Genomic DNA, 16,606 nt, shown 5'->3' on the forward strand with positions numbered 1-16,606 from the left:
AATTATGCTCCCTTCGAACTGGTTGTCTTTAAAATACAAATCTTGTGTAATCCCAGGCTATCTGTAATCAGAAGCACATTTAAAACTGGAATATAATTTAATTTCATTCACATGTGTTTCATAAACACATAATCCTTTCTGGATTACAATCCGCCATCAAATACATTTAATTATTCTAGCTGCTGTGAGAAAAGGCTACAAATGATCTGCCACCTGCAGGATCCTCACATGCAATAAAGCCTAGTAGCCGGGACAACTTCTTTATGTTTACAGACGTGATGTAATGACGCAGTGCCATGCTCGAATTTCCAGCGAAAACCTACCCGTACCACTCAAATTAGAAAACATTATTATAAGCTAACCGTTGTGAATCGGGCTAAAGTAGTTTTGATAGTTTCGATGGTTTTGAACACTCAGACCCTCCAGGATTTTGCGATTCAGCGATCGCAGAATTTTTCGCAAAATCAAGCAAACTCCGCAATTTTCGCAAGAGCTCGCAAATTTTCATAATTGCTGCAGATTTTGGGCTTAGACGTGTCCCGTGACGTTATCGCAATGCGCATTCAGTCAAAGAAAGGTTCCAAAAATGGAATGAACAGCCTTGCATTCTGATCATGATTTACAAGAGCTACATTGGACAAACGAACCGAAAGCGGAACGAATCTGTGCTACTCGTTTATCTGCTCGGGCCTATTACCTAACAGAATCCTCAACTGAACAAAGTACACAGATTAGATACATTCATCTTAAAAAAATAAATAAATAAAATATATTTTTATTATCACACTTTCTGATGTTTAACAAAATACTTGAATAACATGCTTTCGTCCTCTTGAAAAAGTACAAGCATGCGCAGTATCATCAGCTCATCGGTTCTCAAATCGGACGTGTCCGAAAGAAACGGTTCTCGGTTGAGTGTACCGGTGATCCGAAAACCAATGCAACCGGTTCTTGACTTGAGAACCGCATCATCAGCTCATCAGTTCGCAAATCGGACGTGCCCGAAATAAACCGGTTCTCGGTTGAGTGTACCGGTGATCCGAAAACCGATGCAACCGAGTGTGTTCTGGAGTCACAAACCGATTCAACTGATTCAGTTCGATTTGGTGAACTGGTTCGACCGGTTCACTAAGAAGATCCGGTTAAATAGAACGATTCGTTCGCGAACCGGACATCACTACACGCGACACCGTTATACACACCGCTGGGAGATACAGTGAAGAAAGCAGTCAAATTCACCACAGAATCAATAACATCTCTGTGAAATCTTGTGAGAAACATTCCCATTCGGTGCAGAATTCTGTTAAAGCTACAGATATCAGAACAAACGCCACTGATATGGAAACCAGGAAAAACATTGTTGAATAAACACAAATCACCACCACTCACCATGGATTTAAAACTGAACAACTTGTGGCAGAAATGGTCTAATGTTTTCGAGTGCTTTTAAATGCCTGACACAACTTTTCCCAGCACTTCAAAGCTTAAATATTACCGAATTTAAGTATTGCCCCCATTTATAAAACTAAAAGTTTCATGATGTAAGAAAGCAAACACTTATTTAAAAATAAAAAAGACATTAAATTACCACTAGTAGATGGCTGCAGAGAAGTACTTATAGGCATATTAGCCATTTCCACTCCCTAATATATATATTTTTTATTTATTAAATTATATTTAGACATTATGAATGACAGTAATAAAAGTCAATTTTATCTGCATCTCAACTACCCAAGACAGCACAAGCACATCTGTAAGACGTCTGCTAAAGATCTGGGAAACATCTGCTGTGTAATCTGATAAACGTCTCAGAAGCAGTTTTACATGCATTCTAAAAAAATGTCTATTTGACATCTGACAGGAAACGTCTTAGAGACGTATTGCAGATGAGCAAACACTCTAAAAAATACATCTTGCATATGTAAATGCAGACATCAAATAGACATCTCCGAGATGTACATGTGCGATTGGGGTGAGTGCTTTACTGTCAGGTGTTGGTGCCACCTTCTGTACAACTGGCACTGGTGCTGGTGTCCTTAAATGTTAGTCTGGAGCCCTGCATTGGTTCTCGAAGTCAGAAAAGTCACAATGTTAGAAGAATCTTGTCTGTGGTATATTTTCACTGCAAAACAATAAGAAATGCCGCAAATATCACCGCAAATTTTGAGAAAAGCCACAGCAAAGTCAGTCATTTTAGGCCGCAAAAATCAGAAAAAAGTCCCTGGAAATCCTGGAGGGACTGATTAACATTGTTGGGGAGTAACTAGTTACATGTAATAGAATTACGTAATTTAATTACAAAATAAAAGTAATTGTAATCAGTTACAGTTACTAAGAAAAAATGTGTAATTAAATTACAGTTACTTATGAAAATGTTAAGGATTACAAAGGGGTTTACATCAGATTTTTTCACACACACTCCCACATACAGATTTAATTGAGTTCTTTCATAAATTGCAGTGACTGCTCTAAAATATGAAACACCAATGTTTCAGAAGTTTATAACATGATTATATGCTTTATTTTTTTAAGATCAACTGTTTTTTTCTAAAGCATTGTTAGATTCCAGTGTTTCCTGTCATAGCTATGCAAAGATTTGATTTCAAAAACAGTATCATAGCTATTAAACTATTTCTTGTTATGACTTTAAATATGTATTTAACCTCAGAACGATCTCAAAGTAAGTCTGATTTTGTGGTGGCTGTGCTTCAAAGGGGACATCAGATGCCCAAACAGTCTGAGTAAATACATCTAAATGGCACTTTCAATACAGCTTCCTCTGCAGTGGAAAGATGGAGTTTGTTGATACTGATTTCATTTGAATGGTAACAACCATACAGTGTCTTATTAACTGAATATTAACTTATATAACTGAATGTATTAATAAAATTTAAGAATTTGACGTAAATTATGACACGTACATTTAATAAGGTTTGGAATATATTGCCCTTCATAAAGTTAAAAAGTGTCCTAGAAATCAATTTAAGGCAAATATCACAAATAAATTTTGTTCCCTCAGTCATTCGTTGCTTAGTCTTGTATTGTGTCACTGCAGTTCTGTGCTCTTGCTTGGACATACTGCCCTGTGTATGACCTTATGCCGGATTATAGATTACAGTTTTGGATTATTCTGCATTTGGACCCTCAATCTTTGTTTTCCTGTGCAGATCGTGACAAACATACTCTGTCTGTGCCAAAAATGAGAAGATAGTTTTCAGTGGACTTTCAAAATTTGCTTTGATTTGCAAGTGAAAATATACCGTAACGACTGTTTTGTTCATTTCTGTTCATTTAGTCAAGTTCGTTTTGCATCAAATATGATTTTTGAGTCAGCACTGATATCCTCGTGGCAGAGCCCGTGTTTGTCCCAAGTTTGAGTCCCAGCTTGTGGATCTTTCCCAATCCCACTCACTCTCTCTCCTACTTCGCTTCCTGTCAGTATTTACTCTCCTATCAAAATAAAGACAAAAAGGCCAAAACATCTGGCAAGATCTGGCAGCAACAGCACATTTTTCTGTATGGGCTAGCAATTCACGGATAGCTTTACTCACGCATTAAATCACCCACATTGCCAACAAACCAATGAAAATGCCATACAATAATGACGATTCATATCTATATGAATTCTCATGAATTTGGGTGAGCTGTTGTGGGTCCACTCACTTGTATTCAGGGGTGTCCAAACTTCACCTAAAGTAGGGGTAGGCAAGTTCGGTCCTAGAGAGCCGCAGTCCTGCAGAGTTCAGTTCCAACCCTGAGAAAAAAAACTCACCTGCCTATAGCCTTAGTAATCCTGAAGACATTGATTAGCTTGTTCAGGTGTGTTTGATTAGGGTTGGAGCTGAACTCTGCAGGACTGCGGCTCTCTAGGACCGAACTTGCCTACCCCTGACCTAAAGGGTCAACGTCCTGCAGAGTTTAGCTCCAACCAACTTCAAAACAGTTGCCTGGAGGTTTCTAGTGAGTCTGAACATCTTGATTAGCTGGTTCAGATGTGTTTAATTAGGGTTGGAGATAAACTCCTCCACACCTCCATAACCAGCAAAAAATTGCATAAAATTACTGTTGTTTGGCAAAGAAATAATTTACAGACAGTTACATACTTATTCCAAGCATTTTATTATGCAAGCCTGATGTTCCACCTGGAATGACAATGGGATTTATAGTAATGTTAATATTTAGACAGTCCCTGAACTCATTCTTTAAATGGCTTGGGTATGCAGAACATTCACAGCTTTATGGACTGAATGCCCCTGGTGCACAGACTGACAGTGTGTCTGGAAGTACAAACACAGACAAGCAGAGTGACAAAAACAGTATATATTTAAATAAATAAATAAACATAAAATAAAATCAGTCTTGTAGGACACTGCTTAGTCAATCAAATTACTGGACTGGGACTGTTATGTAATGACAAACGTTCCCCAAAAGTCTTTGTTTTTTTTACTTTTCATGAGTCAGTTTTAAAAAGCACCACCAATTTTGAAATCCTCTCCAAGCCTGAAATTTTGAGATTTCCCAGTAAGTTTTTAAAAGTTGTGTAAGTAGTTTTCAGCTCTATTCACTCCCATCTAATATCTGTCACCCACCTGAAAGATCAGCACACAGACTGATCTGGGATCTGCTCTCAGGACTACAGTACAGGTAGAGGTGACAAAAGTTAAACACAAAGACTGACTTGGGATCTGCTCTTAGGCCTGAGTGTGACTCCACCAGCTGGCAAACAGTACAAAGCGTGTTTGTTGTGTGAAGAGACTCTGTAATGTGTATGTGAGTGTGTGATCTCCAGTGGGGACGGAAATGAGACAGCAGTGTGTGGGGGATGAACAGAGATGCCTCCTCCACAGCTAATTAACTTCATGCTTGACGGTTTGGTGGGTCCACAAAGTTCTGAGAGAGAGAGAAGATTTACCTCACATTCAACAGTTGAGATAATCTCAGCTCTGGTTCTGCATTGCCATAAAATGTCTAGACAAGAAAACACTGGAAAGAAGAGAGTGGTGCACAAAACTAATTGAGTGAATTAATAAATTATCTACTGGGACAAAACACTTATGTTTTAATAGAATTTTCTGCCTGTTTATGAGTTGATAATGCAACCAGATTCACGGCATTTTCATTTAAATATATATTTATTTATATTATGTAAAAGCTACATCCATCCTTTTCTTTATAGTTCTTAGATATTGGACTGACGGCTGTGTTGTCTATTTGTCGATGTGTGTGTGTGTGTGTGTGTGTGTGTCTCAAAACAGATCGACAAAACAGATGACAAGTCTCTGGAGGAGCGAGGGCGCATCATGATCTCTCTGAAGTACAGCTCTCAGAAGTGTGGCTTAGTGGTCGGCATCATCCGCTGTGCCCATCTCGCTGCCATGGATGCCAATGGCTTCTCTGACCCCTATGTTAAAACGTAAGTCATACTCCCCCCCCAACTATCATCTGTCCGATTTTCTGTTTTCCGTTTCACTTGTAGTACAATAGTTTTTTTTTCCTGTACCAAAAGCACAATGCAACTGTTTATGTGCAAAAATACTAAAATAATCAGAATCCACATAATTTGCTTTAGTGAAAACGTTTCCTATGGAACTGAAGATCCGTGCATGAGTATGTAAATTACAGATATCAAAGAAAATTCCATTTTTACTGGATTTAGTAAAGCTAGTCGACTCAAATCTGTGGTATAACAATAAGACAGGATCTTTTTGTGCATTTAAAGGTGACATATCATGAAAATCTGACTTTTCCAGTTTTTAAGTACTATTATCTGGTCTCCGGTGCATCTGCCAACCAAGTAAACGTGAAAAAGATTAACCTAGTAACTTTGTTTTGGTAAGCCTTTTCAGAATACATTAACCCTCTTGTCAAAATTACGAATAACGGGGTAATTTTTTTTTTTCTTTACCTAGGTTAGATGTACCTAGGGTTGGGTATCGAGAACCGGTTCCATTTTAGAACCAGTTTTTAAATTTCCCATAACGGGGTATTCGATAAGACACGTGCATTTCGATTCCACTTAATGATTCCCCGTTTGCATTCGAATGTGATTTTTAACGATTTAAGCGCAGGAAGGGAAAGAACTTGCGCACTGTATCTCATTATAATATTACCACCCCTTAATCTGTAAGTTTCTGCCCACGGCAACGTCATTTTGATTTCGCAAGCGACAACGGTGTACCAGCTCTCAGCCACTGTTGCCAACTTCTTTCAATGGAAAGTAGTTAAAGCCTACTTGAAATGTGTTAATATCTTTGTTAATATTTATTTATGCTAATGCTAATTGATTTGTTTGTTCCTATTTTATTACTGACTGTTTACTTGTCTTTAACAATTTAATGTTTGAAAGTTATGTTAGTCTAGCTGTTTTTGCTGTGATATTTTTGTTAAAACCATAGGCAAATGTTCCTCTTGTAGGCCTAAGCATTCTGTAGGCTGCTGATTTTTGCTCATGTTATTCATCTGCAACAGAATGCTTTGTAAAAAGACAGAATAAATATGTTTGACATCTAAATGTTCGATTAATTTATTTTTTTGTTGGATTTTTTTTTATCTTATTGGAATCGAAACTAGAAAACAATAAGAATCGGAATCGGAAACTGGAATCGATAAAATTCAAATGATACCCAACCCTAGATGTACCACAGGAAATGGGAGGAGTGGTAGATCTGTTGTTGGGTTTGAGTTCAGTGACATTAAAAATTATGATAATGATAAAAACTGTGTAAAAAAAATTATGCACAGATAAATTTAATAAATTCAATTATGCGTTTAAAAAATGGGGTGAATATTTATTTCATGTTGACTTTGAAGTGCTGATCTGAGGGTGGAGTATCTTGTTGGGTGGATACAAGCTTCCAAATTTGAAAGATGAACATAACTGATGTCCATCTCATATGCAAATTAATATCTAAATGTTTTTTATTCTTTTTTTCTTCTTTCTATCATTTGGATAGTAAGAATAAAATGCATATAATAAAAAGAACTAGGTAGGTTAACTGATTACCTTAAAAGTTCTTAACACTTTCTCAGACAACTAGATGGGATGAGACCTGTTTTCCGGTTTGTTCATACGACGTTCGGCATAAAGCCTATCCCACAGGAGTGAGCCATGAGCTTTTGAGCAAGGCACTTAACCCCAAATTTCTGAGGGATTATCCCTGCAATAAATGTACCAATAAATTGCTGTGGATAAAAGTGTTTGCTGAATGATTACCTACAATGTGGATGTATGTATGTGCACATATATATGTTTGTAAGGTAATCCTAAGCATATTCATTTATCCTGCCAAACACAAGCATCTGAACCATTAGTCAACGCTTGATACAAATGCAGTTATGTCATAAGCTTAGAACGGTGTCTTTGATATGGAGAAATGCAAATGTATTTGTATTTTGAGGACTGGAATGTGTTGGGTGAAATGAAGCCTGGTTCTGACTCTACAAAAGATTGAATACTAAATTATTAATTTGTTGTTTCTGCTGGTGACAACAAGCAGTGCAAATCTTCTGTATTTCTGTCATTAGTTTGTCTCCATCTGCAGTTTTCAGATCTTGCGTATCTATGCACAGATCAGTTTTCCCGGATTGATATCACTTGATGTTCACCTTTTTGGGAAGTAAATGAAATTGACTTTTTATTCATTTTATCATTTTATCATTTTAAACTGCAGATGCATTTAGTCACAGGAAAAGCTGAATAAAATAGTCGTCCAGAGGCGCCATTACAGGAGCAAATGCCATTCCCTGACAAGAGAGCTCCAGGGAGACTGTTACAATAAGAGGGAAACAAGCCTTTCACAAGTTTCACTTTTACTTTAAATGTCTACTGTAATTTCTGTACTTTCTTGAACAAGATGCGGTTTTAATTTATTTCAGTTTTTCATTCTATTATGCAATGAATTCTTTCATGAATTCGTTTGATTCGTAGATGGATAAAAATACACAATGCCATTGCCCATGCACATAGCCAGGGAATTTATATTATTGGCTTTACAAAATAAGACACAGTTTGTGATTATTAGGCTGCTGAGTTCAGTGCCTGGATCTTCTTTAATCAGTCTGCTTGTCTGGTGGTCTTTGTAAAAGAGCAAGGGACCCTCATTAAGAGGGATTGCAGGAGTAGAGCAGCAGTGAGACATTTAATGACCTTGAAGTCAGCAGACAAGTGAAGTGAGGTTGCGTTTATTTTTTTATTTTTTTACTATTATTCAAGCAAACGGTGAAAATGTCCTGCAATGAACCTTTGAAATTAATGAAAGTTTGTCGTTTCATGGCTGTTTCTTTCAGCCCTCCAAATTTTATATACAAGAGCTGTAATGCCCTCTGGTGGACGTACTGACTCGTTGCAGTCAACAACACTATTCTGCATTTGTTTCAAATGTGTTCACAGTTTTGCTGCCTGTGCATCATAAGTAAGCCTTTGTTAAAATTCAATTATTTCATAATTATTCCTGTGCCAAATCTTCAATCTTGAAAGAAAGCCAACTTAACCTTTAGTGAAAGGTCAAACTAAATGCATCTTTTTCCTCTCTCTCTCTCCATATCACAAATGTATTTCAGGTATCTCAAGCCAGATGAGAACAAAAAATCAAAGCACAAGACAGCTGTCAAAAAGAAGACCCTCAACCCCGAATTCAATGAAGTAAGATTAACCTGACCAATGCCTGATTTACAGACTCTGTAACTCACATTTGTTTTTATAAATACTAATTCCATTCTCCCTATTACAGGAGTTTTTCTATGAGATCAAGTATGCTGACCTCAGCAAAAAGACCCTGGAGGTGACTGTTTGGGACTATGACATTGGCAAATCCAATGATTTCATTGGTAGGACCTATTTACAAAATCTTGTTAAATCTATGTTTTTATCTTTTATTTTTGTTTTTTGCATTAAGATCTGTTTTTAACGGTATGCTACCTATTGAATGTAGTACCAAAGGTTACTTCATTTTACAATTTAAGATGCAATCCCAGGGCTCAGCAGTAAAGATTTTTTTCTGATTGCCTGGTCAGGCCGGTAGTTCAGACTTCTTCTTGCCCTGCTCACATTTTCACAGGACCCAAATTATAAATGTAATTTTTTATGAACGTAGCCATTTTATATTTACAATAATTTTACATTTCTTATTGTAACTGTATAATTTTTACATTTTTCATTAAAGGGCCCCCTATTATGCAAAATTCACATTTACATGGTGTTTGGACATTAATGTGTGTTGGCAGTGTGTGTACACAACTACCCTATAATGATAAAAATCCACCCACTCCTTTTTTAATCCCCATAAATCATAAGCAGTGTCTCTGAACAATCAAATCGCAGAATCTGTACAAAGTGACACGGCTGTTGACGGAGACTGCCGTATAGAGACAGAGCGATACGCGTCATAATCTGAAAGCCACGCCCACCGGGGGGGGAAACAATCCAACCCTCTCCATTGAATTTGTATTGCGGGAAGCTGCCTCCTTGTCATTTCTGACTTATAACAAAAAACAGAACAATGTCTAAAAGCTGCTATGTAACAAGGTGTATAGCAAACAAGCTGAAAAACCCCAGAAATCAAGCGTAGCGTTAGTTCTGGCAGGTCACGTTAGTCAATTTATAAGCTGTCGATCCAAAAAAAACGAGCGTTTAAGGACACAAAATTAGAGTGCAGCGTGTTATATTACTCTGAGAACTACGCCCACTGGAGGGAAACGTAATCAGCGACAGGAAACATTCATTATTTGATTAGAAACAAATACTTGCAAATATCAAAATTTTATCAAATAGTTCATATTAAGTAGTAAATATCAAAGTGGACGAATACCAATTGGCCCAAGCTACATATTGCTAACACACATAGCTAATATAAGCTTTCTAATAGCTAACTTGTCCCATCATTTTAGTAATCAACTGCACCCCTGCTTCCCTCTAACTTTCATAAAGCTGAGGCTATGTGTTGTGATTATTATTACATAAGTTAAGGGTTGAAGCTATCTAAGCTATGTGTTTTGATCTTTGTTAGGTAGATTAAATGATGCTGTTACCTGGTGATTCGATCAAATAGTTGTAGATGTCAGGGTATTTCACGTTGGGCCATTCAGTTGGATCATTTCTCCAACAAAAGGAAGGTAAGGAAAAGGGACACTGACATAGACCAATAAAATTTAGTTTTTCAATATATCTACTCCTCTCAGGTTCACATAGGGTGGTGAAATAATCCTTTGACATAGTTAAAAATAATGAATGTTTCCTCCAGTGGGCGTAGTTCTCAGAGTAATATGACACGTTGCGTTCTACTTTTGTGTTTTTAAACGCTCGTTTTTTTGGGGTCGACAGCTTATAAAAACGTAATTAGATTCAACGTTGCGATGATCGCAAATGCACCAGGGTTCGATAGAATCAAGAGAGTGTGAAACCAGACCAACGCTGCGGGGGGGTGCCGGGAACAATCGCACTCGGGTTCGAACCACAGCAAACGAGCCCAGTGTGAAAGCCACCTTAATACACGATCTAATATAAACATGCGATTTCTTTCCCAGCTGTTTACGTTCACAGACATAACAGACTGTTTTTGTAACTCATGTGTTTTTAACATAAACTTTTGTGTATTTGACCTTTAAGTGCAATAAGACATGAAAGATAACTTAGTTTAGTACTTACGTGAGTTCATATTAAGTAGTAAATATCAAAGTGGACGAATACCAATTGGCCCAAGCTACATATTGCTAACACACATAGCTAATATAAGCTTTCTAATAGCTAACTTGTCCCATCATTTTAGTAATCAACTGCACCCCTGCTTCCCTCTAACTTTCATAAAGCTGAGGCTATGTGTTGTGATTATTATTACATAAGTTAAGGGTTGAAGCTATCTAAGCTATGTGTTTTGATCTTTGTTAGGTAGATTAAATGATGCTGTTACCTGGTGATTCGATCAAATAGTTGTAGATGTCAGGGTATTTCACGTTGGGCCATTCAGTTGGATCATTTCTCCAACAAAAGGAAGGTAAGGAAAAGGGACACTGACATAGACCAATAAAATTTAGTTTTTCAATATATCTACTCCTCTCAGGTTCACATAGGGTGGTGAAATAATCCTTTGACATAGTTAAAAAGAATGAATGTTTCCTCCAGTGGGCGTAGTTCTCAGAGTAATATGACACGTTGCGTTCTACTTTTGTGTTTTTAAACGCTCGTTTTTTTGGGGTCGACAGCTTATAAAAACGTAATTAGATTCAACGTTGCGATGATCGCAAATGCACCAGGGTTCGATAGAATCAAGAGAGTGTGAAACCAGACCAACGCTGCGGGGGGGTGCCGGGAACAATCGCACTCGGGTTCGAACCACAGCAAACGAGCCCAGTGTGAAAGCCACCTTAATACACGATCTAATATAAACATGCGATTTCTTTCCCAGCTGTTTACGTTCACAGACAACTGACTGGGTTTATGTAAATTGTGTGTTTTTTAACATAACCTTGTGTGTATTTGACAGCTTAAGCGCAATAAGACATGAAAAAGAACTTAGTTTAGTACTCACATGCTGTGTGACAGCTAGTGTTGCTTTCGTCAACGAAAATTATGACTAAATATCGTCGTCAACGAACCTTTATCACGTGACGAAAACGAGACGAGACGAGATGAAAATGCTGGTCATGTGACGATGACTATAATTAACAGGCCGCCAAAAACAACACTAGTGACAGCTCCTTTCTGTGCACGTGCTTCGGATGTGTGCGCTCAGAAAACACTATATCAGAAGTTTAAACTGATATGGCTTTAAAACGTTGTTTTGGCAGAGTATCCAAGGTACGAGATGTAAAGGCACAGCCCTATTCTGGAAAAGTGGGCGAAGAACAGCAGCTCATTTGCATTTAAAGATACAAGCACAAAAACAGCATGTTTTTGCTTTCACTCAAAACAGCCATTTTCAAAATGATATAATAAATGATGTGTGGGGTATTTTGAGCTGAAACTTTACAGACACATTCTGGGGACAACTGAGACTTTCATTACATCTTGTAAAAAGGGGCATAATTGGGGCATAAATATAACACAAATAATTTTTGTCATAAAATATTAGATTTTATTTGCAAAGACAATTTAGTATAATTTCCTAATATAATAATTTACCGTAATTAGACAGAAAACTCCAAATTATTTTGCTGTAAACATTTAAGTGAAATAGAAAATAAAAGGAAAAACATTACTGGTTTGATCTTTTCAACCCATTCATACTGATGTCAAGACTATCACAAGCCATTCTTGCAATTTAGACAAAACCTCATATCTGTACCAGACAGCTAGATGAGTTTATCCAACTAACAAGTTTAAACTGAAAGGTTGAGAAGCTGAATTAGCAAACAAATGTAACAGAAAACCAAATGTTGAAGTTTGCAAAAAATGTATGTACATTATCAAAAGATGTAAGAGATAGTGCTGACCCAATTGGGAAAGTTTTGTCAACAGGCCTGAAATTCTCTTGAGCAGGTCATCCTTATAGTCAAGGCCCGAGTCCCATGGGGATCTATTGACCTTTGGTTGTTTTTAGCCGTTTTAATGAACTTTTCCACCCTTTCTCCAGGTGGAGTCTCTTTAGGTATCAATGCCAATGGCGAGAGGCTAAAACACTGGTTTGACTGTCTGAAAAACAAGGACAAGAAAATCGAGCGCTGGCACACGCTAACCAATGAACTCCCTGGTTCAGGGTACAATGACTGAAAGGCTCTCTTTCTAGTGGTTGCACCGATGCCCTGCCCCTTTCCTACATGATGTCGATGTAAAGCCCAGCAGCCTGTGATGGATGGATCAACACTCCAGCAGTCCACTGATTTAGAGATGGGTGCCAGTATCCGTTCCCAACTAACACACCTGCTCTATCTCTCGTACTTTTCCTGGTGTTGAGCTTACAGTCCGATTGTGTGGCTTGATGTTTGGGCTTATATAAGGGTCTTTAATCAGCCTGTGTTTGCACAACCTCATTGAAAATGGAGAGATGTTCCCACAGCCAACAAGAGATCAGTTTCTGTCTTCAAATATGTAACCACTCTACTGTTCTCTTTCTCCATTCTCTTGGTTATCTTCGAGGTTTTATGTGTATTCAAGAATGCTGTTTACAGACATTAGCTCTCAGTAAATGTATCATTATGCGTATGCATCATGGCAGCAAAGGGGCTCTGAAAATACACTTTCCAAAACAATATTGTTTACAGTCCAAAACCTTTCTGATGCCTATCTTAAGGCCAGGGCATAAACTACACAATTGTATTAAACAGACAGATGATTGTGAAGATTATATATGTTGATGGAGGTTAAAAAAAAATCTTACAAATATAAACTCTCAACAAATTTGTGAGTTTTTGCTGCCCCCTTCTATTACAACAGGCTAGAATGTGTGTTGTTGTTTTTTTTTTTAAATGAATAACCTCCTAGTTAGTCTACTTAATGAATGTAATTTATCTTTTACTTTCTGTACTCTCACTGCAAATGAACAGTGTGACATTAAGACAGCACACAGCAGAGTTTCAATAGCCATTTTTCTAGAGAGGAAACTGTTTACACAGAGAACACACAAATGCTGAAAATGCGCTATTCTAGAAATGAAGACTGTGGATTATACAACTTTCATCTGGACATTTATCCTTATATTGTTTTAATGTGTTAATTCCCCATTTTTGGGTTAAACACTTTGCCCAAGCCCAATTCATATATTGCATTAACATCTTTTACTCTAAATTCTTCAGTCTGTAAATCAAAAAAAGGACTGAAACTATTGTTTTGAGATTTATTAATAGCATGTTTATCTTATTCTTCCTTTGAGCATTTTAAAGATGACTAAATATATTTTTTTAAATACTGTGTTAAAGTCATTTAACATGTTATTTTAATTTTGTGGCATTAAATTATAACCAATGTATTATTTTAACCTTTCTGTGTTATTGCATATTTAGCATGTCGTTGTTGGGTATCGTAGATATTATTAAAGTATATTTAACAGTTGTGTTTTTCTCCCTCATTACCAGTAGATTTTATTCATTAAGGTAAACTCTAGATTGCAAATAAGACTTCAGATGTTGGCCATTTATTAAACACCTTAAAACTCCAAGGAGAACTCCTGTCTACAGACATACAATGTATGTTCGCCAACAGAGAAACCTTATCTCTCTCTCTGACACCGTTCATCGTGCAAGCCACTCCTGTGACATTTTTGTAATTTTTTTGCTTTTGTACACAAACTCTATGGCATAAAAATGCATGCAATGTTCTTGGGCTGTCATTAAAATAACTTTGCTTAATGTTTGATACTGCTGTTCTCCTCTGTAAAAAGAGAGTTCCTGCTCTTGGATGCTACAGGAATGTCAGCCTTCCTTCTCGGACCGTTTTTGTACTTTTGAACGCTATCGCATTGCCCGTCAGGTTGCTCTATTGACTGGACATGTGAATGCATGTTACAAAAAATAAATCTTGTCTTGTTTTGATCATTTTAACTCTCAGGCAATTGTTTGCAAATTATAGTGGTTCTCTGATTGAAGTCAATGTATTTCTTCTCCTGGTTCACCTTAATCTTGCACCGAATGGCCGAATTATCGTGCCTTTTCTTTTGTAACAGTGTGTTTTTGCACCGCTCACTTTACAGAGATTCCTAGATTGAAATGAGCTTTTAATATGGAAACAATACAATACATATGGCATAGTTATATTCTTGTCTGTGTTACACTGTTAAAACATTGTCTCTTAAAGACACATTATGGGTATCCTTACACTGTGTGATAGTGCCGTGGATGGCATGGGTGCAAGGCTGAGGTGGAGGATGCTTGTATAACTTCAGATTCTGGCATCTGGTGGTGTTAAACATTCGGACTAAAAAAAGAAACCGATTGGCTTTGTTTATTTGCCTCACTCATTGTACATCTTAAATTGTTAATGCATTCTTTGAATGTTTATTTAAACCATATTATAAGATCTTTAGTACATTGTGTTTGGTCATCTATGTTAATTTTTGTGCACGTCACATTTATGTTGTTAAAAGTCACCCTGAAGTGAAAATACTGTAGAAATATCATAAACTACAGAAAGCATTAAGGGTTTAATTATAATGTCATTATCAACTGCTGTCAGACACCAAAATCTGTTGTTTAATTTTTGTCCAATTTCAAAACTGTTCAAGTATTATATCTAGAGTGTGTTTTTTACTATGGAGAATGATATTTGGTATTTACATGTTCAGAACTGGAAACCCATATCAAATAAAGTAGAAAAACACCTGAAAATGAGTTCACCTCTTTTTGTCTTGTAGATCAAACTGGAAGAAAACAGCACCCTTGGAACTCAACTTTAAAAACTCAAGATACTGAATACAAATTATTTAAAAATATATAATTATAATAATGTTAGGAATGTTTTATTGTTTCATTAACCTATTTTAGTTGTGCCAAAACATCTAAAACAAAAGTTTACAGCAACAACTTCTATCCTTCTGAAATAATGCTTTTAAAATTTGGAATTAACTCTTTTTTGCAAAAAGAACTTTAAACTTTGAACTCTTTTACAAGTGCAGACACTTGGGCTGCGTTCCACTCCACTTTTAGACACGCACTGGCGAACTTCCCTAAGCACTTCCCCTCGGGGGAATCCCCGCTGCCATTTTGAAGTGAGTTCCACTTTGCGAAGTGAACGAGGGAAGTTTATATGGACAGACCCTCGACTCCTCAATTTTGACCGAGGGAGTGAGTCTGCTTCAAATGCACACTTCAGGCCGCTCCATAGACCACAATGCAGCACGATTATGACGTCATCGCAGATTGCATTTAATTTATCCACACCCCAAACAACTCTATAATATATTTTTTTTAAAAAAAATGTACGTTTATATCAGCCCAAACATACCTATACACATACAGAACATATACAGAATACTGCACCAAACAAGGGGAAAATTGTAAACAATAAACCAAATCTATAGCTGATTCTAAGTGATCAAGGGTTTAGGACGTTCCAGTTCAGCCCATTGCAAGGGTTCCGCCAGAAGTGGGCACTCATGCAACGTAATCAATGACGTACATCCGAGTAAATGAGACTGAAGGGAAGTTAGTGAGTGAAGGGCATAAAAAAATGAACCGGAAAGCAGCCCTGCTGTTCCTCACTGTTCTGGGCCTGGTTGAGCCGGTGGGCCCAACAGCTCCACCATGTGTTGTAAGCCTAGTCTCTGAGCATCATCTACAGGCCTGTTGTTGAACCTGTCTCTTTGCTATCATTTCAAAGAAGATTGAAATAATGTCGTTTTTAATACAGGTACAGTGATGCTCTTATAAAGCAAAAGAAATAATAACGACTTTATTCAACAATTCGTCTCCTCCACATCACCCTGTAAACAAAGTATGCTGTTCTGTGTCAGCTGCGTCACACGGATACGCTGTTTTCGTTTAGATCAAATCACAACAATGTAGGAAACAGATCCGGCGTGACGCGGCTAACACAGAACAGCATACGTTGTTTACGTCCAGCTGATACTCTCCAAAATGGCGTTACAGGCTGATGCGGAGGAGACGAATTGTTGAATAAAGTCGTTTTTTTCTTTTGTGCACAAAAGGTATTCTCGTAGCTTCGTAAAATTACGGTTGAACC

At 37.2% G+C, this 16,606-nt stretch overlaps 1 protein-coding gene across 2 annotated transcripts in view; it reads left to right on the top strand.

The window, feature by feature from the left end:
* doc2b (double C2-like domains, beta) overlaps window positions 1-14,463 on the top strand; it is a 97,424-nt gene extending 82,961 nt beyond the window's left edge. For both annotated transcript variants that reach the window (XM_016515563.1, XM_016515565.1), the window contains 4 exons: window positions 5,256-5,413; window positions 8,560-8,641; window positions 8,730-8,826; window positions 12,567-14,463. In XM_016515563.1, coding sequence (XP_016371049.1) covers window positions 5,256-5,413; window positions 8,560-8,641; window positions 8,730-8,826; window positions 12,567-12,703 — 474 coding nt within the window. In that variant the 3' untranslated portion in view covers window positions 12,704-14,463. The remainder of the gene's footprint in view (window positions 1-5,255; window positions 5,414-8,559; window positions 8,642-8,729; window positions 8,827-12,566) is intronic.
* The last annotated feature ends 2,143 nt before the right edge of the window (window positions 14,464-16,606 follow it).

Source organism: Sinocyclocheilus rhinocerous, unplaced genomic scaffold (genome assembly GCF_001515625.1).
Source record: "Sinocyclocheilus rhinocerous isolate Xijiao unplaced genomic scaffold, SAMN03320098_v1.1 scaffold597, whole genome shotgun sequence".
Taxonomy (NCBI): domain Eukaryota; kingdom Metazoa; phylum Chordata; class Actinopteri; order Cypriniformes; family Cyprinidae; genus Sinocyclocheilus; species Sinocyclocheilus rhinocerous.